Source organism: Crinia signifera, chromosome 2, assembly GCF_055691185.1.
Source record: "Crinia signifera chromosome 2, ASM5569118v1, whole genome shotgun sequence".
NCBI lineage: Eukaryota > Metazoa > Chordata > Amphibia > Anura > Myobatrachidae > Crinia > Crinia signifera.
The window spans coordinates 71077033-71102875 of NC_139218.1; the positions used below are offsets into that span (position 1 = coordinate 71077033).

At 43.4% G+C, this 25843-nt stretch overlaps 1 protein-coding gene across 1 annotated transcript in view; it reads left to right on the forward strand.

The window, feature by feature from the left end:
• The window catches only part of PHF12 (PHD finger protein 12), a 52698-nt gene that overhangs the window by 8490 nt on the left and 18365 nt on the right, over positions 1 to 25843 (forward strand). Inside the window, exons 3-9 of the mRNA XM_083172349.1 lie at positions 10894 to 10966; positions 18270 to 18654; positions 19048 to 19168; positions 19642 to 19774; positions 20195 to 20359; positions 21100 to 21258; positions 21387 to 22125. Of these exons, the coding sequence (XP_083028475.1) occupies positions 10894 to 10966; positions 18270 to 18654; positions 19048 to 19168; positions 19642 to 19774; positions 20195 to 20359; positions 21100 to 21258; positions 21387 to 22125 (1775 nt within the window). The remainder of the gene's footprint in view (positions 1 to 10893; positions 10967 to 18269; positions 18655 to 19047; positions 19169 to 19641; positions 19775 to 20194; positions 20360 to 21099; positions 21259 to 21386; positions 22126 to 25843) is intronic.

Below are 25843 nucleotides of genomic sequence, written 5' to 3' on the forward strand. Positions count from 1 at the left end.
TGGGCGAAAAATCACTCATTGCATAAACAATAAGCAATTTTTGCCCATCCAAGCGATTTTTCTCAGGGGTGGATGGCTTTCCATGGCAGGTCGCTATGAAATCTGTCCACCCTGTCGCTCATCTGCTGGTAAGAAGAAATGATTGTGCCTGAACAGAGCAACAATTATATTGCTCCATCGGGGGCAATCTAGTAACAAGCAGTGCAAAAAAACTATTTAATTCCCCCTGTAGTGAACATAATGGGTAGAGTGAGATTACTACAGGGTTGCAGCAGCCATTTAGATTGATAATTCACAAGGGGTTACCTAACACACCCACAATAGGTACCAAGCAAGGCAGCCTTTTGGCCATCCGTCCCAAGTCTCATCCCATACTTTGGGTAAAGGTGCGTACACACGGGGCTATTGCTCAGTGTCTCCTTTTCATCAGCGACCAGAGATGAAGAGTAACCTCTGCCGGCGCTGCAGCAGAGGTAATCAGCTGGTCGCAGGAACAAGCTCCTGCGACCAGCGATTATAATGGGGCTGAAAACGGGAGCGCGCACCCAAAGATTTATCGCCAGGGCACACCCCCATCACTGGCAATATGGTCGCCAGCGACCATATTCCCAGCGATTTCAGCCCCTATCGCCCCAGTGTGTACACATCTTTAGAGTGTAGACTGTTCTGAAATAGAAACCTTTTCTGGTTATTTTTTTTTAAAGGAAAGGTCTGAGAGTGAGGTGCGATGTGAAGTGTTAATGTGGTTTCCTTGTTTACAAGCCAATGGGAGTGGTCTGAGCAGACATTTCCCGAAGGGATACAATGCCTATGTAATAAGGTTTATTTATACCCAAGAGGTGTATTTGAGGCGCGATACTTCCTGTCCTTATGGCAGTCTTTTTAATCAGTCAGAGAAAAAAACACACAGTGATGTTTGTTTGTTTTTCTCTAAACACGGACAATATTTTGACTCTGTGCAATGAGGAAATATAGATGGTTTTTAATATATTACAAAGACGGTGTATGCAGTCTTTATAGGACCCATTGTTGAATTTATTAAAAAAGTATAAATAACTGGTTTTGTTAAAATGTTGGGCAATAAGAGGACTTCCTGTACAGGTTGCTTCTCAGCACCTGTGTGATGGAAGTGATCAGTTTTATGTAAACTAGGCCACAGCAATTTGACAAAATATTTTTTTCTTTTGTGTGTGCTCGTGCCATCTGTCATTTTACACTTGCTAAAAAAGCATTTGATACATCTATGTATCAGTGATCGCATAGTCAATGCGATTTGGGCACTATATTCGCACCCAGGAATGCATTGCAGTATATAAAATCACATAGTAGGTGCTGTATTAATCATTCCATATAGGGAAAATTGCAATGATATAATATGAAAATATTCTTACCGTAGTACAGGAAAAGTAAAATGAGTGAACAGTATTAACAGTAGGAACCTATAATCTAGTGCAGCAGTTCTCAAACTGTGGGTCCTGACCCCCAAGTGGGTCCCGACCTTCTCAGTATGGGGGTTGCAACTATTCAAAAATCTGTTGAATTGTTTCTTTTAGACTCCTCCCATCATTTTATGCCTCCACAATGCTGCCATGCAGGTGCTCTCTGATGACTACACATGTTATGTGACCTTCTGCAGTAACTTTCTGGGGTCCCGTAATTATTTTTATTGTCTGATGGGGTCCCAGAGCAAAATAGTTTGAGGACCCCTGATCTAGTGCCATGAAAAGGGTGGTTAGAATGAGGAGAGCTGGGGGGTATTCAATCCCTTGTCACGACTGTCGGGATATCCCCGAGGGGTATTTAATGTCTGGCACTATTTCCGACGGGAAATATGTCAGGCCTTTTCCTACAGCATTGAAGGCGGGTAAAAAGATAAGGGATCCAAGTATACTTGTGTTGGGTATGGGTCATACAGGGGATTAAGGGATGGTTTACTTTGATGGGGGGACACCCATAGAGGGACAAAGTGCCTGCATTGTGGCGGTCGGGATTCCGGCAGCAGTATTTCGTTCGTCGGTATATTGACTACATCCCATCCTATTAGCAGCAGCACTTAACCGTTGCCGTAAGCCACTGTCACAGACATTTAAATGTTATAATGCAGGACATGCTTTAAATGTAGCAATATTGTTTCATCCCATATTTTAAGTAGTAACTACCAATTATTTTAGCATCTGCAGAGTTAAGCTTAGTAAATAGTTATTTCATAAATTCATATTCTGAAAGTGGAGGTGGTCTGTCCTACCTGCAGTGCATTGTAGATGTTGGTGGGAGCTCTGTCGTACCTGCAGTTCGCTATAGACGTTGGGGGAGCTCTGTCGTACCTGCAGTGCACTATAGACGTTGGGGGGAGCTCTGTCCTCCCTGCAGTGCACTATAGACATTGGGGGGAGCTCTGTCCTACCTGCAGTGCACTGTAGACGTTGGGGGGAGCTCTGTCCTACCTGCAGTGAACTGTAGACATTGGGGGGAACTCTCTCCTAACTGCAGTGCACTGTAGACGTTGGGGGGAGCTCTGTCCTACCTGCAGTGAACTGTAGACATTGGGGGGAACTCTCTCCTAACTGCAGTGCACTGTAGACGTTGGGGGGAGCTCTGTCCTACCTGCACTGTGCCGTAGATCTGGTAGTCGCACTGAGTAGCTTGCCACATTGCACAGGCACGCAGAGAAAGTAGCATTGCTGAGCCTGCCGTTGTGGAGGTGATTTTCGCCACAGGGTGACCTGTTCCAAATCAATCAATCACTGTTCAGTTAATTTGCATTTTCATCAAGAGTTTTGGTTTTTATTCCCTCCTAAATAAGTAACTTTTTCTATGGATTCTTCCAAAGGTTTATACCCTGCATCCTCGGGTTCATAATCTAAGAACCCGTGATGAGGTGCGGTGTGAGAGCACCAAAACGTATAACTGGGGTTGAACAACATGGCAATTCGACCCGGGTTATAAGCAGGTTTAAACCCGGGTTGCCCTCTGTGTAATGGGCGACCCAAGTTTAGTGTGAATGGCCGAACCCGGGTCAGACCCAGCATTGCAATCTGAAAGAGGTATAAGTCGCCAAAACATCCCTACATTTGGTCTGTTCCAGTGACTTTATTACTGCTTTTATTGCCTTTGATTGCGATGAGTAAAGATAAATATTTATCTACATTTGGATTTTTGTTAATACATATGCTAAAGTGGCCCCCTTGAAACGTAGTTTTTCTAACGTACAGCCAGTGAAAAGAAATGTGGTGTCCCTCTGTCAGCACAAGTGATCCCCCCCCCCCCCCCCCCCCAATCCTCCAATCCTCCAGTCTTACAGATATGTAGTCACTATGGCAACCAGTTTGTCCAGCTCGGATTTAAAGGAACATGCTCATCAGTTCTCTACAATATGTGGTTTAATGTGCTACCTGCTGTAAAGAATAGGGATATTTCAAAACACTGAGCAGTTCCGTTATGAGAGGATATACTCTATTAAAATGTGTAGTACACCAATGAACCATAACACTTAAACCACTTGTGCATTATTGTGTTAGGTCCCCTTCGTTCTGCCAAAACAGCAGGGCGTGGACTCTGCATGATTTCTGAAGGTGTCCTGTGGTATCTGGTACTAAGATATTAGCAGCAGACTTTGCAAGGTGGGACCACCATATCTCGGGCTTGTTTTTCCAGCACATCCCACAGATGCTCAATTGTTTCCGGGGAATTTGTAAAACATGACCAAGTTGACTTGACCTGCAAACCTATTACCTAGCATTTTTTGGCATAATATCCTTCTGAAAGAGGCCACTGCCATCCGGAGTACCATTGCCACAAAGCGGTGTACTTGTTCTGCAAGAATAATTATGTACAGTAGGTGGTGTCTGTCAAAGTAAAGGTCCATACACACTGGACGACTATGCCCAGCATGTATGGACAGCAGTGATCGCGTTCATCGCTGGGGAGGGGAGACGGACGCTCAGTGCACACACACTGAACGGCTTTCCCCCTGCCCGGTGCTGTCAGCTGGGGGAGGACAGCTTTGCATAGGGCAGCGCTATCCAAAGCTGTTCTCAATCTTGGTGTTTTTGAGCGACTTTCAGCTCAGTCGCCCAGTGTGTATGGGCTTAATGAATGCTAGGAAACAATGTTTCCCAGAAGAACGTTGCTCCAAGCACTACACTGCCTCTGCTTGTTTGCCTTATTCCCATGGTAAATTTTAACAAGATGACCAGTGGTATGCACTTTACCTGTCAGTGGGTTTAATATTATGGTAATCATTGTACTGTACTGTAATCTGTAATTACTGTTTTGTGCACTTGTTTTTCAAAAAAAATTTGCCATAACTTTTTGTATTATAAACTGATAAATATAAGGGGAACGTTTTATAACTCTTCCTATAGATTTCTCATTTTCAGAATACATTTTGTAAAACAGTATTTGTATAAAAACACTGACGTGCTAAAAGTCATGGGTTGAGGACCCTCCTCCCAGCCCGGTGATGTGCACTGTGACCATATTGTGGCCACCATCTTGCCACCCGATGCCCACAATCAGTGCCTCGATATTATCTGCCACCAGTCCCCCCCGGAACTTAGCTGTAGGAGAGGACCGGTCGGCTGGCCAACGTAGTTCCTCTGTTTATCGTTCTCATATCCGTTCCTTTGCGAATATAAGACTGTCATATCAACTGGATCACTGTAAATAGTAGAATACCCCTGCCTCTCCCGATATTCAGTCCACCTATACCATTTTATACGAATTGAGGAGGGGGAGGAAGAATATTTACAACCAGCCGTCTCAAATTGATAATGGTTTTTATACAGGGCATAGAATGAGATTTCCAAAGTTGTCCTATGGCCGCCTTGGTGGAAATCAGGATAATGTCCCATCAGGTATTTGTCACAGCTTAACAGAGGGTGTGTGGTATGGTGAAACAGCAACCACAGGATCAATAGGGACCTCCTTGGCAAATTTAAAGAGAGAATAATTTGCGATGGCACTAAAGTCCCCACACACACACTTCCAGAATGTGTATAGACACTGTATTCATATTTCCTTTTTATAATAGTTTTTCCACACTTAGGGACACCCCCCCCCATTTCTTGATGGTGTCGCATCTCACTTGGATATGATTTAATAGGGCTAAAAGCCAAATGTGCTGTAATAGAAGATACAAAGGTCTGCTAATAAATATGGGAAATGGCTTCTTACCATTGGCACTGTTCTAATGTCTCCGTAGCTTTGTGTCTCATAGGCTGAGGCGTACAATACATGCCATGTACAAGCATTTTCTGTTTGTGCTTGATTCCTTTGCCTGTCCAGACTTGTCAGGATAGCTTGATGATTAGTGTTGAATGCCATGGGCAGGACCTGCCATGTTTTAAGTATAAAATTAACTAATGAAGTATACTTTGAGCTCCCACAGTTTTTCTGCTATAGCAGATAATTAAATTCAGTTTTTCAGAATTTATGACCGCTAAGTTAGACAAACTTTCTATGTTCGTGTTCATCAATGTGATTTGTGATATCTGGGAGTGATCCCCAACAAACCACATTGATCTATACACATTTGGTCCTAAATGGTATAGTTTACCACTCCCAGTAGCCTGTTCAAGAAAATTTGCGCAAAAGACGCAAGACATCAGACTTCACATGCTCATGACACCCGCAACACCCCATGCAGTGTCCTCTGGCTCTGGCAGGTTAGATAAACAGGCATGGTTAGCTCCACGGTTCAGTAAGAAAGTGAATTTTTGGACCCCATTAAGCAACAGGCAGTTTAGTCTTTTGCTTTTCACTGATTGCTCCCCTGCACGTCACATTTCCCACTCAAAGCGGAATCTTATTGGCTATCATCTGTCACATGTTTTGTATAGCCAATAAGATCCCACTTTGAGAAATGAGTAAGAAAGGATAAAACCGAACCTGCACATCGCTAACACAACTGTTGGTTTATTTTGCTGCTTGTTGTCCAGCCTGGACCCATAAGGTTATCTATGAATCTGACTGGACTCATTACTTCCAGGTTTGTACTTTCCATGCTACTTCTGGTGGCTTGCACTTCATACGGAAATGCAATGTTGAGATGGAGGAGACAGTGTTGGCAATTATGGATTTGTTCAGTGTAAACATACTTACTTTAAGGCTTTCCTGTCCGGGAGAAACCTGGAGGGTAGACTTTCCAGAGCTGGAGCTTGACATGTCACAAAGCCCTCTCCCTGTAAGTAAATGCAGACATTTGTGGCTCTGCAGGCAGGGAGGAGGGAGCAAAATTTATTTAGTTTATCTAGAGCAGCAGATTCCATTGCGCTTTACAATTGTAGACTGTACTATATATAAAACAAACCGGGTAACAGACCGACTTTGAGGTAGGATGGCCCTGCTGCAAGCTTACAATGTATGGGAACATAGGAGGGAAACACAAGGACAGGCACCATTAATAGCATGGCAGTCCCACCAAGTTGCAAGTCCAGAAGAAAAACTATAAGCGCCTCAAATGATGTGCATCAATTTAGCCCAGCTCCCTCCCCACAGAACTGTGACTGCCTGTATTAGACTGGTGGGGGAGGGGACTGCAGGGGTGCCAGCTAAATGTGGTAGGCTTGCCCACCCTTCTGGAGACCAGGAACCCAATTTTCAGGTGCCTTCTGGCCATTTCATGGTTTATGCTTCTTTTACAGTGAGCGAGTTTAGGAATTTTTATTTTAGATGGGGTAAGCTTTGTATTTTATACTGGTCCATTTTATTGGTTTTGTGTGTGCTAGGGTTGTTAAGGTGAGAGAGGGTTACTATTGACACGTTTTGCTGTGACAATGGTCTGAAATGCTGAATCTGTAATTATTGCTTTGTTTCAATAAAAAATTAAATTATTTGATGCGGAGCAATAGTTAATGTGGCCCCGACAGAGCAGTTCAATTGTTCCGGGAGCCCATTATTTATTACACTTATCATGCCCAAATAGGCCTGTCCTGCAGTTTTCGCACAGGTCTGCTTGCCACCTTCAGAAGCTGTGAGCAGAAATGTGTTCTCCTGTGGCATGTGCGCCCAAACAGAGCAACAATTGAAAAGTGTGGCGAGGGCAGTGAACAATGTAATTGCCCCCTGTGACTTTGTTAATGAATACATGTCATATTATACTTCATCACAACTGTGAGTTCTGCTACCTTTTATTGTACAGAGTGTTGGCTAAATGTTACAGCAGTGTGATGGAAACCTTTCAGAAGGGTAATTACTGGAAGCATATAGTTCTGGGCAGGATGTGTTCTAATCAGGTCCATACCGTGCCAGCCATTTGTTTTGGCAGGAATCTCTACCACTCTGGAAGATACGATATAACACGCAGGCCGGAGCCTGTCTGAGATTCATGAGATGATCGCTTGCTAGTTGGTTCCTGCTGCTGGGATTTCTCTCTGGTAACATATTTTGGTATGCAGGCTTTGTTCTCCTTCAGACCAGACATGTTCCAGGCTCCTGCCATGTGTGCGTTCTACTTGTGTTTGCTGCCATTATTTCTTCTTACACTCTAGCCCTCCACCGTTTTCTCCTCGCAGAAAGAAATGCTGCACTGCACTTAAACTTCATATACAACTGAGCTTGTACAGTATAATCCCTTTGGAATTGTGTTTTTGACTTCACCATACCAGGAGTTGCTTGAGGGATTTCTGTACAGGATTTAAGTAGAAAGCCTGTGCATGAAAACATGCCTGCCACTCCATCATGCTACATTCTGCTTGTAATGGCCTGTTGTGAATGAGAAGTGTTACTATTGTACTGCGGGCTATTTACTTGTGATCTCTTGAGTAATACCTTGCTGTTCTATTTTCTAGGTCAACATTACGCGGTGTATGTGTGGTTGTCTTGTTTGTTTGAGTGGAGGAATTCCCCGAACGGCGAGGTTTGCGTCTAATGCAGCGAGCCTGCTGCATATAGCCACGAGCCTCGCCGTTTTGGCAGCCGCACACGCTGTTTCCACATTGCTTTTTAGAAATCGCAAGGTGGAAAACGGCAAAAAGCAGAGTGCAGGGGGGTCGGTTGAATAGGCACTGCTCACTGTCATAGCTCACCCTTTAGCATTGAGTATACCGCTTTAAGTTGTTTTGTACTTGGAATTTACTTGCTGCATTGGGGGATTTTAAAAAAGGAAAGGGAAATCTGTGTTACCTAAAGTTAATGGGGTATATTCAATGCTAAAGGGCAGGGAATGACAGCGAGCAGTGCCTATTGCTCACCGTCATAGCTTGTGGGTCAGTATTCAATTGACCCCTGTCTTCGCCGTTTTCACCTCCCTGTTACTAAAAAGTGAGGTGCAAATGGCGAGTGTGGTTACCAAAACGGCGAGGCTCATGGCTATAAGCAGCGGCTTGATGCATCAACAGCGATCTTTGGTGGAATCGAAGATAGAATAGGGTGAGTGACCGGCAAGGGTGTCAAACTGCGAGGATGGCTTGTTTTCAACGATCCTTCGCCATAACTCCCTCTCCGGCTGCGTTGAATACATGCCTTTTATATCTTTGATGCGCTCTAGCATGGATGGGAATGTGTGTAAATGGCTACCATAGTTGGCTCTTCTAGACAGATGATTAAAGGACTTGCTTATGTTATTTTCTTGACTACACTGCAGCATTGGAAGCTGTGGTCTTTTTGGTCTTTTGCTCAATAAAAATTATATTGAGATAGGATTGTGTTGGTTATTGAGAACAAATATGACCCCAATTTTCATTGTATACCCACCCTGATGGGTCAAATGCCCCCCCCCCCCCCCCCAATTGTTAGCGCCACACCACGATCAACGCCAACCCGAAGCGTGGCGAGCGGTGGCAGTATGCGTCCTCCGACCTTTTCATTCCCCCTCTATCCACTTCGACGCGGAGTTGATTGTATATAGTGTGGCGACCACAGCGAGGGGACGCGCATTACTTCACAGGTATTACGCGTCCCACACGATATAAAATCAACTCCACACCGACGTGAATAGTGGGGGTATGAAAAGGTCGGAGGACGCATACCGCTGCCCCCCTCGGGCTCGCTGCGCTTGCCACGCTTCGGGTTGGCGTTCATCGTGGGGTGGCCTTAACAATTTGGGGGGGGATTTCACATGTAAAATACCCACAAGGGTGGGTATACAATGAAAAATCGGGTCCATTGGCCCATTTAACATTTGTTCCCTATGTAAAATTGCGTCCATCGGTCGCATAGCATGCCTTAACTTAAGGCATGCGATGGACGCGATTTTTTAATTCTCGGGTCAAAGGCTAAAAAATAGCACTGAAATCGCGTCGGTCGTGTCCATCGCATACCTTAAGTTAAGGTATGCGATCACCTACGACGGGCGTCGTGCTAGGAAACAATATGTTTCCTCGGACTCCATGTGTATTCATATCTCTCACTGTCCACAATACTTTGGATCTGCCTGTACATGTCTGTTTCTGCATACCTACACGAGTGTGGCTTCCTATGTACGTCTTAGTATATAAACACCGCTACAGGAGGTAGGCACCTTTCTCCTGAGAATGGAAAGGAGACCACTTAGATGGATGGTGACAAAAGGAACGAGATACTGGCACAGTGCAGAGTACTGACACCGGCATACTGTGATCTAGAGCAGAAGGGTATGGGTCATTGGCTCGAGTATGAAATGCCACCTGACGCCTCATTAAAAAGGTGAAAAACTCGTGTCGTCCTTTTGACTGTCCACCTTAATGTCAACCTTCAGTGGTAGACCCAATGCATGTCGACCAAGTGACCGCCCCGAGCAGAAGTAGCCCTCTGTTTATCAAGCCAAAGCCTTAACACTGCAATTTTAGGTTCTTAATTAAGTAGGTCCCTGGCTTAAGGCCCATACACACTAGATTAGTGGTAGCCAACTCCAGTCATCGAGAGCTACCAACAGTTCACGTTTTCCAGACAACCTAGCTGCTGCACTCATTACTCACTGGCACATTTTAAAAGATCCACAGGTGGAGCATATTATGTCACTTGTGATTTTGTGAGGAGATCTAGAAAACATGAACTGTTGGTAGCTCTCGAGGACTGGAGTTGGCTACCACAATATTGCTTACAATATCTCTCAGAAATCCCTTTCAATATCGCCTAGTGTGTATGTAAGCTGTACATGGTTAATGACGTGCGGACCCTCATCCAAACATGGTCACTTAATACCCAGTGCCCCACCTCATGGCATCGGCAAGTGTGTGATCCACAATCTTCCGTCACTTTAGACAGGAGATTGGGGTGCAATAAACATTTGAATATACCCCTCTGTATAGTTAAGTACAGTATGTGTGCTTCTGCAGGTTGTTAGCAGTGTCCTCAGTACATGCAGCTCAATAGTCAACCGCTATACTCCACTGACTAATATCGTTTTTCCAGGAGTTCAATGGAAATCACGAGCGACAGTGTATCGTTTGCAGGGTTGTTTAATTTGTACCCAATTTAAAGGAAACTTATTAAGGATTGAGAGAGCTCAAATGGTGTTCTGCAAATGTTCTGTGAAAAGATGGAATAGGGCGGGAGAGATGCAGTGAGTCTGGTTTGTGTGGTCTATTTGGAGCGTCTTGCCAGCCAATAGTCCTATAGCGGTACAAGTTTTGCTGCTTTACTTAGTAAATAGGCACTTTTCAAATGTTTTCAGTTATTTTAAGAGCTGAATTAATTACGTTTTCTCATCAAACTTTTTGGCATTGACTATTTGTGTGTTTGTTTAGGATTTTGTCTCCAGGTTTTCCTGTATGTTTCTTTTCAGGAAGTCTGGTCACTATACTGTACTCTAGGCTGTCCCGTCAGTAAAACCTTATTAGTAAAGTAGATCTGGCTTACATACTGCACCGCGTTTGTATATTTGCAGTGTTTCTAGTATTGCTGATGTCTTGGTAATACAATGCGGTTTCTGAATAAAGAAAAGATCTTAATTCTATCTTTCTGTTTTCTTAGCAACCCTCCCCTGAGTGAGGAAATGCTGCCCCCTGGAGAATGGATGTGTCATCGCTGCACTATACGCAGAAAGGTAACTAGTGTTTATTTCTGGCTAGATAATTAGCTGGAATGTATTCCAAATTTAGATGATGATGTCTTTCACTTGGAGGTCCTCACATGGGTCTCTGTTACTTTTCTCCTTTCTGGGTGATAGAAAATCCTCTTGGGACAACTTTAATATTGCGATATTCCATTAAGTGGAAAAGCGATAGCTCTAGCTGCAGCACCGTGATCGGGGTGTGGGCACATGGATGATCTATGCTGAGCGGTTTCACTTCTGCATTACAGAACATCTCCTACTTATAAAATTCACACCATTCATTTTCCACATGTGTGCTGCTGTGGAATGGAGAGAACAGTACAAGGTTATGGTGGTGGATCCCAGTTGAGTAATACGTCGTCTTATGGCAAAAAAGTGCATTTATTATGCTTTCAGACTGTAAAATGAGTGGCGATTTTATACATACACTTCAATTATCACTACTGTACGCCTAGTAATGCTGTCATTCTTAATAATTACATGTACAAGAAAAGAAAAGTGCAGTACATTTTAGATAACCTAAGGCTTTGGTAGCCTATGGGCCATATTCAACTGTTTGCCCTGTTGGCAACCACTAGAGGGTGCTAAATGGAGCTTTTGAAATGTATTCAGGCGCATCCAGCTGGGGGTGCTGAGCTAAAAACAGCAAATTCACCTGTTTGAGCGCTCAAACTGGGCTTTTCTGGGTGCGCCCGTTAGTTTAGTTGCTTTAGGTGTTAGGCCCCCGCTAAAACCAAACTTTATGAGCGCAATCCGCATGAAAGAAAAAAAATAACATCTCTCCGGTTGCCAATACATTGTGTGGGAGACTGTTTTCACGCTGTTGTAGTCAGACCAATTTCTGTCTACCTTTGCCCTGTGTGTGCACTCTTCTACACCCCTTCCCCTTGTGCAGTTACAATATCTAAACGAAGGTTAACAAAGACGTGGTAAACCGTAGTCTAGAAATACTATATATTAAAATCCTCATAAGACGGATACCTTTTCTGAACGTGGTGTTATGTTGTGGCATTTCTGCGCAATGTATAAGTGCAAAGGGTATAACAGGTTGACCACACATTTTTCTAATTTTTTTAAAAATCTGGACACCTCAGGAACCAGGGTAATTTTATGCTGTGGTAGGGTTGAAGGGGTGGGAAATAAGGGGCCCTCCAGCTGTTGATGAACTACACATCCCAGTATGCCTTGCGTTAGTTTTTCTATTTGGCCATGGTGCAACTGATGCAAATCCTGCTGGGATGTGTAGTTCATCAACAGTTGGAGGACCACTTATTGCCCACCCCTGGTAGAGGCTACAGGGAGGGAGTCGCGCTGCGTGGAGCTGTGCTGCAGGGGGATGCGACGGACTACAGGTGGAGGAGTTGCATTGTAGTGGTGGGCAGTGGAAACCAGGTTCAGGCCCCCAGTGTGCTCCAGGGGGTAACACTGATAATCTGGCAAACAGGGTTATCCAGCACAATGCTGGAACCCAGGTTGCCAGATTATCGGTGGTCAACCTGTAGTGTGTATTTGTGTTGAGAAGCGATAATCATTACACATGTGAAGGGTAAATATTCTGTTTGCAATTTCTCTGTTCCCCACCTCCTCCAAGGACTTAGTATAAGGCTTTATTACAAATCGGTACTTTGTGATTTGTTTCTGCCCACATACATATGTGTTATGAGCCTGCTGCTAGTGACAACACTAGGCTTTATGTGCTGCAGATCAACCTAGCAACATCTCTAGTGACACCATGAATGTTAATGAAGGATGGAACAGCGATCGGTCCATTTTTCATTAACGTTGCTCCAGTGTGTTCGGGGGGGGGGTGTGCAATGTGTGGAGAACAGAATCACCACAAATTACACTGTGCTTCTGGCGCTGTTTTTATGAAAATGAGTAAAAAAAGGCAAAATACTATATCAATTAAAATGGCTACTGCTGCTGCATATGGTTTATGCGAATTAGCTGGAATTCACATGAATAGAGAAAGGAAATTTGTTTTAAACCACCTTGCGCTGCTAGCAGACCAATTTAGCACTAACAGTACCACTGGACAGAATGACACTGGACACACTGCTGGAAATGTAGAAAATTTTATATATGACAAAAAAGAATAATAAAACAATTCATACATAAATAACAATAATTAATACAATACGATAAAAATACCTAAATGGCCATTAGGGTTTTACGTTTGCAAACTGTATGAGACTCCGTGAAGGGTTAAAAAATATATATAATGGTGGTAGTTCCTGGGGTTAACCAAGATGAGGGGATGAATAGGGAGAATGATGCGAATGAATGAGCAGCACAGTTAGTAGATGAAATGAAATGCACATGCAGGGTTAATGAGGCTGATAGAACAATGCCCAGAATGAGGCACTGTAAGCAGTTAAGTATTATCTCACCCTCCGTTCAACACATAATGAAAAAACTTTCGTTTTGAAACAATTTACTAATTGTGACACAACTCATTGCGTCTATCTCTTGGAGTGTCCCTGCAAATTACAATATGTGGGGAGGACAATACGGAGCATTAAAACCAGGTTTAGAGAACACAGAACAAACATCCTAAAGAAATATATGAATCACAGCATTCCTCGCCATTTTTCCCAATACCACCAGAGTGATCCTAGTGGCCTAACCATTACAGCCATTGAATTCATCCCGAACACTAAAAGAGGAGGAGATCGGTTCAGAAAGTTGTGCTTGGCCGAAACCTCCTGGATCTTTAAACTAGATACACTCAGCCCGCAGGGCCCAAATGAAGCCCTGGATTTAACATTAATGAGGCTGATAGAACAATGCCCAGAATGAGGCACTGTAAGCAGTAAGTATTATCTCACCCTCCGTTGGTGTGGTAGTAGGAGGCGTCGGGGAGCTTCTGTTGGTGTCAGCTCATACCCGGATAGATGACACTGCAGGCGGGGAGCTTAAGTTGTAAAAGCTCTACCCTCTGTGCTCGGTCTGATGGTGTTGACCGGCTGTGAATGCTGTATGGACGTAGCCAGGGATGACTGCGGCTCGGTATGAATACTGGGTAGCGGGAGTAACGCTCGACCGCTTGGTGGAAGTGTGGCTGCTGCCCAGATGACGGTGGCTTGTTAGCTTGAGAAACCGCGGCAGACCAGCTGGAAGTTGAGACTGGGAATCAGGGGAATCACGGAGGTTTGCAGACGCAACAGGAAGTGACATCGACGCGTTTCGTCTCTATGGCAACGGAGACTTTTTCAAGACGGATGTTATGCTGGCTCTACACAAACCTATTTAAAGGCTGTATAGTGCTGGTTAACCAATCGGGTCATTGAGGTAATCTACATATCATTAGGATAAGTCTAAAAGCTCGTGTATTGAGTTTTCAGGAAATAAACAATCATATGAGTCTGTACCATTCAAGTGGTTATATCTTACTTGTTTAATGCTATGACTGCATTTAAAGGGGTATACACACCCGCGATAGAGTGGAGAGAAATAGGGTCTAATACATTCGAAGTTGTTCAATATAAACGTATAAAATCTTTATACACATATAATTATGTATATCATATATTTATATAAGAACAGTAGAGAAGGAGCTCTTTATTATGAATTCCGCAATTAGGAGAATAAAAAATAAAAATATAAAAAATATATAATATAAAAATAAAGAATAATAATGAAGATACATATAAATAAAAATCTGTATGTAAAAAATATATATGTAATAAATCTATAAAGATATAGATAAATATATATAATAAAAAATAATAAATAATGAAATATAAATACTACATAAGAAATGTATATTTTCTCATCTTCTATAGATTCTATTACAATAGTAGACGTATATGTCATTGATGGAGACCTAATACAAATTTTGAGTAACAGTCTAGAATTTCAGATCTGTGGGGGCCAGGGGGAATTTCATCTGCAGACCCATGGGGCGAAATGTAATAGGGTGTGATTTTTTAGACATGTGCGATTTTTGGTCAAAAACGGCCGAAATCGCACATTTTCCGAAAATCGCACATTTAATAGGTTGAAAATCGCGGTAAAAAATCGCACTTTTTACCGCGAAATCGCACTTTTAGAAGTGCGATTTTTAGTCACATTTCAATTCGCATCCAGATGTTTTCCCATTATAAAGTATACAACTCGCAAATGTAATAGGGTGCGATTTTTGGTCAATGTTACCAAAAATCGCAAAAAAAATAGACCAGGTTCTGACAGGCGAATTTGACAGAACCATGCACAGATCATTGAGATCTGTGCATGGTTCTGTTAATAAAAATGTGTAAAAGTGTTTTTATAAAAAAAAAAACGGCGTGGGGTCCCCCCTCCTAAGCATAACCAGCCCCGGGCTCATTGAGCCGGACCTGGTTCCAAAAATACGGGGGGACAAAAAGCATAGGGGTCCCCCGTATTTCTGAAACCAGCCCCGGACTCTTGGACCGGTCCTGGTTCCAAAAATACGGGGGACAAAAAATCTGGGGGTCCCCCGTATTTTGAAACCAGCACCGGGCTCCAACAGCCCGCGGTGTCATGCCACAGCCGGGGGACACTTTTTATACAAGGTCCCCCGGCCAAAACATGAGCACCGTGGCTGGTCAGCCTTGGACGGGGTACCTGGAGGAGTGGGGACCCCCCCAATAAAGGGGTCCCCCCCCCCCAGGCTTCACCCGTCCAGGGCTGAAGCCCGGGGCTGTCACCGGCGTCCGTGGCCAGTGGACGCCGGCCTGATAGGGTTAAATCCATCATACATATCATTACATTGCTTTTTACCGGCGAACTACAAGTGCCAGCAGACCTCCCCCGCATGCTGGGACTTGGAGAACCACAAGTCCCAGCATGCAGGGCATTAATGGGCCCGCTGGGACTTGTAGTCCACCTGTAAAAAGAATGTTTATAAAAAACACACACACAGAGAAGTACAAGTTTATTACACACACACACCTCAATTTTACACCAGCATACTTACCATTCCTGGATCCAGCGCTGGTCTGGCTGCTTCACAGCCGGCTCCCCCCGCACTGACAGGCAGCGGGGAGAACCGGCTTTCTCCGTTGCCTGTCACCGGCTTTCTCCGTAGCTTCTGTAGCTCTGTCCGAGTGCTACAGAGGCTGAGAGCGCGATTGGCTGAGCTACAGTATGCGTCTCCATGGAGACGCATAGCTCAGCCAATCAGGACTGAGCTATGCGTCTCCATGGAGACGCATACTGTAGCTCAGCCAATCACGCTCTCAGCCTCTGTAGCACTCGGACAGAGCTACAGAAGCTACGGAGAAAGCCGGTGACAGGCAACGGAGAAAGCCGGTTCTCCCCGCTGCCTGTCAGTGCGGGGGGAGCCGGCTGTGAAGCAGCCAGACCAGCGCTGGATCCAGGAATGGTAAGTATGCTGGTGTAAAATTGAGGTGTGTGTGTGTAATAAACTTGTACTTCTCTGTGTGTGTGTTTTTTATAAACATTCTTTTTACAGGTGGACTACAAGTCCCAGCGGGCCCATTAATGCCCTGCATGCTGGGACTTGTGGTTCTCCAAGTCCCAGCATGCGGGGGAGGTCTGCTGGCACTTGTAGTTCGCCGGTAAAAAGCAATGTAATGATATGTATGATGGATTTAACCCTATCAGGCCGGCGTCCACTGGCCACGGACGCCGGTGACAGCCCCGGGCTTCAGCCCTGGACGGGTGAAGCTTGGGGGGGGGGACCCCTTTATTGGGGGGGTCCCCACTCCTCCAGGTACCCCGTCCAAGGCTGACCAGCCACGGTGCTCATGTTTTGGCCGGGGGACCTTGTATAAAAAGTGTCCCCCGGCTGTGGCATGACACCGCGGGCTGTTGGAGCCCGGTGCTGGTTTCAAAATACGGGGGACCCCCAGATTTTTTGTCCCCCGTATTTTTGGAACCAGGACCGGTCCAAGAGTCCGGGGCTGGTTTCAGAAATACGGGGGACCCCTATGCTTTTTGTCCCCCCGTATTTTTGGAACCAGGTCCGGCTCAATGAGCCCGGGGCTGGTTATGCTTAGGAGGGGGGACCCCACGCCGTTTTTTTTTTAACTTTTTTTTTTTGCACAAAATCGCATTTATAAAAATGCGCACATTTTCATGACTGAAAATGCGCACATTTTCATGACTAAAAATCGCGGCAAATCGCATTTTTTTGCCGCTAATTCGCATCTCATTACATATGCGAATTCGCGGCAAAAAATGCGATTTTTAAAGGTGCGATTTGGTGCGATTTTTTTTTAGTCTAAAAATCGCACCCTATTACATTTCGCCCATGGTGTCATGGAGGGAATACCCCCTAACCAAGCACCATGGGTAGATGTCCTTCCCCCTGACCCGCACAGAGCTGGGAGCCAGAAGGGTGAAATAGGTTCTAAATCCCTCAAGGGGAATATATCAAAAAGAATAAATGGTTCTAACAGTCTAAGGATCAAAGGAGGTCCTAGTCCATACATGTTAAATCCAGGGCTTCATTTGGGCCCTGCGGGCTGAGTGTATCTAGTTTAAAGATCCAGGAGGTTTCGGCCAAGCACAACTTTCTGAACCGATCTCCTCCTCTTTTAGTGTTCGGGATGAATTCAATGGCTGTAATGGTTAGGCCACTAGGATCACTCTGGTGGTATTGGGGAAAAATGGCGAGGAATGCTGTGATTCATATATTTCTTTAGGATGTTTGTTCTGTGTTCTCTAAACCTGGTTTTAATGCTCCGTATTGTCCTCCCCACATATTGTAATTTGCAGGGACACTCCAAGAGATAGACGCAATGAGTTGTGTCACAATTAGTAAATTGTTTTAAAACGAAAGTTTTTTCATTATGTGTTGAACGGAGGGTGAGATAATACTTACTGCTTACAGTGCCTCATTCTGGGCATTGTTCTATCAGCCTCATTAACCCTGCATGTGCATTTCATTTCATCTACTAACTGTGCTGCTCATTCATTCGCATCATTCTCCCTATTCATCCCCTCATCTTGGTTAACCCCAGGAACTACCACCATTATATATATTTTTTAACCCTTCACGGAGTCTCATACAGTTTGCAAACGTAAAACCCTAATGGCCATTTAGGTATTTTTATCGTATTGTATTAATTATTGTTATTTATGTATGAATTGTTTTATTATTCTTTTTTGTCTTATATATAAAATTTTCTACATTTCCAGCAGTGTGTCCAGTGTCATTCTGTCCAGTGGTACTGTTAGTGCTAAATTGGTCTGCTAGCAGCGCAAGGTGGTTTAAAACAAATTTCCAGTGTGTTCGGGCCATCTGGGCTGGCTATGTATTGCTAAAAGGAAAAAGTTGATCATTGTTTCACTCCTCTCCTTGCAGAAACGTGAACGGAAGAAGGAACTGGGCCAAGTTAATGGATTGTTTGACAGATATGGGCGGAGGACTGTGTCGCCCACCTGTGACATAGATTTTTCTGAGCGAGCTGTTGGCAGCTTTCGGGCACTTGCCCAAGCCAGGGTGTTGGAGAGGAGGATAAGCCGTCCCGGTACCCCTACATCCAGTGCCAGCACTGATACTCCCAATTCTGAACAAAATGACATGGATGAGGATCTGATTGATGTAGATGATGAGCCTTCTACGGAGTCTGATTGCAGTCATTCTCAGCTAAAAAGACCATTTCAGCTCCTCATTGCAGCAGCTATGGAGCGCAATCCTACCCAGTTCCAGTTACCCAATGAACTCACCTGCACCACAGCACTTCCAGGTCAGTTATGAGGAGTATTAGTTACTCTGACCCACTAAGGTTTATGCAAGTACTGTATCTTAAGATGGCCATACACACGCAGATTTATCTGCAGATCTGTCTGGTTGAAACAAAAACATGGTTATGGATGAGAGCAAATGACAGTTGACCGTTTGCTTGGAAATGCTGAAAAACTGACAAACTGTCACTTATCCATAACCATGTTTTTGTTCCAACCAGCAAGATCTGAAGATAAATCTTACTAGTGTATGGGCACCTTTTATAAGATAAATCTACCAGCATGTGTTAATGGGTGACTCAAATCTTCTATCCTCATGGACCATATGTACAAGTATAGTTTGTTGCTTTAAAACTTACTTTAACCACATGTAGACTAATAACTATATTCCACAGGCACCAGCAAACGGCGGAGGAAAGAGGAAATGACAGGCAAAAATGTAAAGAAAGCACAGCATGAGTTGGATCACAATGGCCTGGTTCCTCTACCAGTTAAAGTCTGCTTCACGTGTAACAGGCATGTATAGTAACTGCTTTCAGAGCTTTTATTGCTTGATGAATTATTGCCTATGAATTCTGTCACTGGGGGCACTGCATGATTTGTCTTACTTTGGATAAGCCCTACACACATAGCGACCTGCCATGCGAGATCGCTCAGCATGATCACTGAGAACACATTGATGTGCCAGCGCTGTGTGCTGAGCGATCTGTCAGGGCCAGTGTTCTCCGCTGAGAACACTGGCCCCGACCAATTAATAACGTGCATGCCAGATACAGACCCGCAGGGCTACGCATTTAAATTGTTATGTAGACCACAAACAGCAATATTCTTCAGTTTTCTGAGCTATTCTGAGACATTTTATGTAAAATTGCTCAGAAAATGCCTGAATATCGCTCTGTGTGTAAGGCCCAGTACTCCTGATAACAAATGTAGAAAAGTCAAAATCTCTGTGCTGACTATCTTTTGTAAAATATTTGTTTCTCTGCCAGGAGCTGTCGTGTGGCACCTTTAATTCAGTGTGATTACTGCCCCCTCTTGTTCCACATGGACTGTTTGGACCCTCCTCTCACTGCCATGCCTACCGGCCGCTGGATGTGTCCCAACCATATTGAGCACATTGTGGTGAGTCTTTTTGGAATTGTTGGCATTTATACAATTTTTTGAATAAATGTTATTTTACTCCTTTACATTCATAAGGTATGTGAATAATTTGTTAATATGAGTAACCGTAATGAAAACAACACTAATATTTGGTATAATCCACTCTAGGCACTTTTATTGAGACTAAAATGTAGTGCAAGACTGTCCATTCTGTGAGTCTCTACAGCTGTTGTGCAACTACACATCCCAGCATGCAATGCCAGTTTTCCCTAATAACAAAATTCTGTCATGGCCTTCTGGGGCTTGTAGTTTCACAATAGCTAGAGTGCCATGCCTGACTTAGTGTATAGACATCAGTTGTGCCCTCTTGAGAATTAGCAGCTTGTCTTTCTCAGATAAAGATGTTTTAATGTCCTTCTATCACCTTTGTGTCCTTTTTAGCTGAACCAGAAGAGTATGACTCTGAGTAATCGGTGCCAGGTGTTTGACCGCTTCCAGGACACCATTTCCCAGCATGCGGTGAAGCTGGACTTTCTGAGCCGCATCCATAAAATACATCCACCAAACCGCAGGGTGCTGCCCACCGCTAGGAAAAACACAGTCAAGGTGAATAAGCTTAGTTTACAGGCAGGGAAGTTTTGGTTTCAGATTTAAAATGTTTAAATGAAATTTAAGCTTGACAATTAACGTAGATTAAGTTAGTAGAAAAGCGTTAGATATATATTATGTAGTCAAAAGTTATTGGACACTGATAGCAAATAGATCAAGATTTTAGGGACATCAGTAATGTACTGCCATCACATGCAGTAATTACGGCAAACGCTCTTCTTGGCAAACGTTCCTGAGCATCTTTAACGACCTCTGCCATTGGCTGAGCATTCAGGTCAGTTTGGCTAGATCGCCAATGACCCGCATGTTCAGTGGGTCCTGTTGATTGCACTGAGCAATATCATTTATCATTCAGTGTCTGTGTGTATACACTCAATATTGGCGACCCATGGACAGTATTGTTAACTATATCGGTGGCAGCCAGGTTCGCCTAGTGCGTATGGTGCTTTAGATGTTCTCATGGCAATCTCCAACCCCAAACTTGCCCACACGAACACATGTCTGCTGCAGGAGCGCACCATTCCCATTGCGCAGGGTGTCCAGTCACTTTTGCCTACACAGTGTAATCTCAATGGTGTCCGAGCTACAGGCATTAGCTTTTGTAGTCAAACTTCCTAGCCTTTTATTTATGATCATTATTAAGATTTATGCATTTGGTTGGTCGATTTACAGTTGTAACTTTTTAATATGCATTACAAATTACTTTACATCTCTCTTTTTAACTGTATAAATGTTAGGTTCCTGAAGCCATCAAGGCCCAGTACCAATCGCCTCAGCAATTACTGCCCCCTGCAGGTATTCGTGATGGAGAGCTGATTTGTAATGGTGTAGCTGATGAATCACAAAAGCGCCTACTGCATTCTGAACATTTAGCTAACCAAGCAGAGCAGCAAGAGGTTAGTACAAATCCTGTCCTCTTACAACAATACTTTTCCAAGTCTCTTTTTTTTTTTTTTAGACCTTTAACTCCAGCAGGAACATAGGATAATTAAAATGCTTAACTTTTTTTTTTTTTCTTTTCTAGTGGCTCCGTAGCGTGGTTGCTCTCCAGTGTAGCATATTGAAATACTTATCTGCTAAGCAGTTGCCATCCTGGGGATCAGATGAAGTAGACTTGTTGGATGTCAAACCGGTCATTGCACCTGATGGATCCGTTTCCAACTCTCACCAGCATGCTGATGGCAAGCCTCAGCTTCCTTCGTCTTTGTGTTCCAGCAGTCAGTCTACAACATTGGAGGAAGATAGTACTTTTCTGGTGAAACCACGCATCTCTGCTAACTGTGGAACTTCCAATGGACCTGCTGTATCAGAATCTAAATCAAATGGGCCACATACTTACAATGTTAGCCCAAGCCCCATGGAACAATTGATTGACCATCAAAGGCTAACCGGGACTAGCACTGGCATTTCTGTACTTTCCCAGCGACAAACACGGCCTCGGCCAGGAACGCCTCCCACAGCGACTGTTCTCCCAAATCATGTGCTGAAGACTGAGGGTACGGCAGGAACCACACTCTGTACCCACAGGCTTCCATTGCCTGTTGTTACTGCAAATTCTTGCACCAGTACTGACCTTTCTAGCACTTTGTTACGAAAACATTCTCAAGCGCAACCTGGGCCTCCACTCAGTCAACAGGAATCACGACCAGTGGGTTCACCACTCTCTGGCACCAGGGCACTTACACCCCCGCAGGCTGTTGGTAGTGAGCTCGCCTCTGCAGCATCTGGTGCCTCCAAACTTTGTGCAGCAGCTCCCCCTACAGGTGAGTTATACTGCGTCGCAGCATTCCTAATGTATTTTAATGTTTAAGGATACGGAGAGATTCAAGGTGTAATAAAAGATTTTACTTTTTTGAATCGTATAAATCTTTTGAAGGTCTCTGTATGTAGTTTTGGACGGCCTTTCCTCAGCCAGTTGTATGTACAACTTGACCTTGTGAACATATATTTGCTCAGCAGTTTGTTATGCAAATGAGGCCCCTAGACAAAGCCACTGCTCATCGAAATGAGCGTGCATTTCTCCCTCTGCTAAGCAATGCTTCACCATAGCACTATATTTTTGTGATAACCGCTAAGCTATGCCTATTCAATTGCAAATATCCTGAAGTGGTCTGTAATTCTGTTCCTTTATTAGCGTAATTGTCATTTGGGCATTACACTAGAGTGGCTTTCATGGCTGATCTGTTAACCAGGACATGGCCATTTTTATAATATTTCCTAAATACATTTTATAATTTTTTCCTAAAGAAAAAATTATTTTACCCCTCCATAGAATTGATGGGGGGTTTTCCTTGCGGGTTTAAGCACAAATATGTTCTGTGGATTGGATATAGTTATACCTGATCACAATGACACAGAAAAGAAACATAGGATCAGTTACAAGCCTATACAGAAGTAGAACTTGCTGTAAAAGGTTGTATTATATGGTGGTGTTTAAATTATTTGTGGACAAACACCCCTTTCACTTCACCATAGCATCTCACCTGGAACCCCTGTCATCTGAAGCCTATATTAATCCTAACTTGCCCACTCCCCCTCAGTCACTCTGCAGCCCCATTTTTTTTTCAGGTACCCATCAGTGCAATTCAGTTGTTGCTCTGATCAGGTGTCCTTGCTTTTTATGTACCCAACAACTGTGTTTAGCCGCAAATGCTACCTAAACCGCGGACTTGGCATAAGCCACTTCTTTCACCTCAGGAGGCTGCAAGGAGAACGGTTACCCCTGAGGCTTAACAGAGCAACAATTAAACTCCTCTGTTTTGCTCTCCCTCCTAGTAGCCACAGGGAAAAACAATTGAGTTGCCCCTTCAAAGGCTGTCAAGTCCTTTTAAGAAAACAAAAATCTTTTTAGGGGTCATTTGAACAGTGGTAAAGTGTCTGTGCTTTTTTTTTTATGTCTGATACACCAATTCTACAACAATGAATACACAACTACAGGCAATCAATGTGCATACTTATGTTTTGTCTAAATAAGTTTTAACTGAACATGTTTTCCTGACCGTAGTTGGTGCACATGTATGCGTTACCGACTGAAACATTGGTAATTCCTCTTCAGCTGAAACACATGGGTCCATCACCTATCTCAGATTTCTATGAACATCGTTATAGTTAATTGTAAAAAGTAAAAAAAAAAAGATTTTTGCCAAATATGTAGACTGTCTGACAATTAGTTTCTGAAATATTGGTTTTTCAATTTTTCCGCAACTATTTTATTAGACTATTTTCTAATCACTGCTTATGTATTATAATTTATTTGAAGTGTCATTAGATATCCCAATTTTTTTGAGTTGCTTTCCAAAGCTATACATTACTACCACAGGAAAAATATATCAGCAAGGTGTGGTTTCATAGTGGGGAAGAATGCCATTCCATAGTTTGCTGTAACGTATATTTATTTTACACAAGAAAACATGACATTTTAAAACTTCAACATAACTGAAGTTGAGTCAACAATCATTAACAACAACAATCAAACAACAATCAATCCCCTTAGTTGGAATCTTTTGTAACGGTCTGTAATTTGTGATAGCAGAAAGTGTATACCGCCTTCCAGTTCTTCCTTGGATAGTAGAACAGATCGGGAAGAAAATAGTTCTTTTGAAAGCCAGGATAACCCACTTGTTGGTTTTGTTTCATGAAGTGTACCAGCACACCTTGTTCCTCTCTAATATACCCTATGTACCAGTAAGGACTAGATCACTTTTGTCTGTATTTTGTGGTTGTATTTAAACTAACTTTGGTTCCTGCTGTCTTCATGTGGTCTGATGACAAGCAGTATGTGTGTAGCTAATGGTTACTAACAGGCCGAAATCTGAGTACCTATTCCTGCCACAGTCTTTGCTGTGTCTAAACAGTTACGCAGCTTGGTTTTGCAATCTTATATTTCAGTTTGTCACACCTAGAAAAATGTTGCCACATACATTTTCATCCAGTTTTACATGTCCAAAATGTCCAAAGGTGTCAAGATGTGATGTTTTTCCACTGCTTTCAGACTGGTGCGGGAGGCTAGACCTTTAACTGCCGTCACATGGTCTTTTATCATGAGCTATGGCAAAATCATTGCATTGTCTGTGACTGCTGAAGACCTTCTCATTGAAGCATAAGTTCATTGTATTGGAATACTTTTAGCATGCTGGCAGTTGAAATCCTGACTAGCGGCCGTCGCACCATTGCCAGAATACAGTCATCTTTTGAGATGCTGATGTTGCAAACCCAACAGCCTGCTTTTTGATCATAAATCTGCTGCAGCCTCTTAGGGGGCGGAGTGTTAACGTTAGGCCAAGGGTTAAAGTTAGTTATTAACATGGAGGGTTAGGCATCAGGTAAGGGTAGGGTGAGAGGGTAGGTATACTTACCAAGCCTATGTCAGGATTCTGTACATTGGGAATGCCGTTCTGATGGCCAGCTTCCTGACAGCTGGTCTCTCATATGTGTTCCCTTATATTCTGCACTAGCACCATCACTAAAGAAGTGAACATACTCCAATTTTGGTAATAGATCCGCTGCCGTACTAAAGGCATGCACAGTTATGGCTACATGGCCACAGGTATCACTTATATAACACACAAAATCACACATTTTAAAGTGTCTTGCATAAAATATATATACTCCTTCATCTGGGACCTGGCAGTGTGCGTGTGGGCTCTTGCATCATCAACAGCACTAGAAATAACTGCACAGACGCAAACTTTATAAGCAGTAGGTCCACACTGGCCAAACGGTTGTGTTGTCGTCATCCAGGTCACTAACATGAGAAAAAAGTCAACTGTTTTCTAAAGTGCTTCCAGACTTCGGCATTTTTTGTGTAAATTATGGGGTCCATCTTATTAACTGAAGGGTGCAAGTTGCCATTCGGTAGTCGTTTTAATGCTGAAAATTGCACCTCAATTAACCCTAACTTGCACCCTTCGCAGGGCCAAATTTGTTAAAAAACTTCTCAGCGAATTCAGCCCGGTGCGTGATGATTTGCAACTCGCGAATAATCCGCACCCTTCGGGTTTAATAGGATCGACCCTTATGTATGCGGTACAACAGTAATTGAACATCCACTTCATTACTATGAAATAGAGTACCATACTGATGGGGGGTTTTCTTTGTGGTGGTAGTAGTGTAAACCTTTTGTTAACTCTTTGAGTGCCAACATCTGTGACGTGCAAAATATCTGCTAAAAATGCCAGCGTCGCTCACATTTGTTATATCAATTAAAATGTTTATTTTATATATAAGGTAAACATTACAGGTCATTATGATGACTAAAAATGTTTGCATGGAGATTTTCATACCTACTGTATTTTCACAAATTCAATCGGCACTCAAATGGTTAAGGGTGCAAATTTCGCAGCCATGCCTTTAACACCCGTGACACTTTAAATAAGCTGTGATTAGTGAACAGTTTCATAAATTGAAAAAAATCTAGATTTCAGAAATTAATGTTCAGACAATTGAGACATGAGGCAGAAATAGTTTCATTTGCTGTTTCCA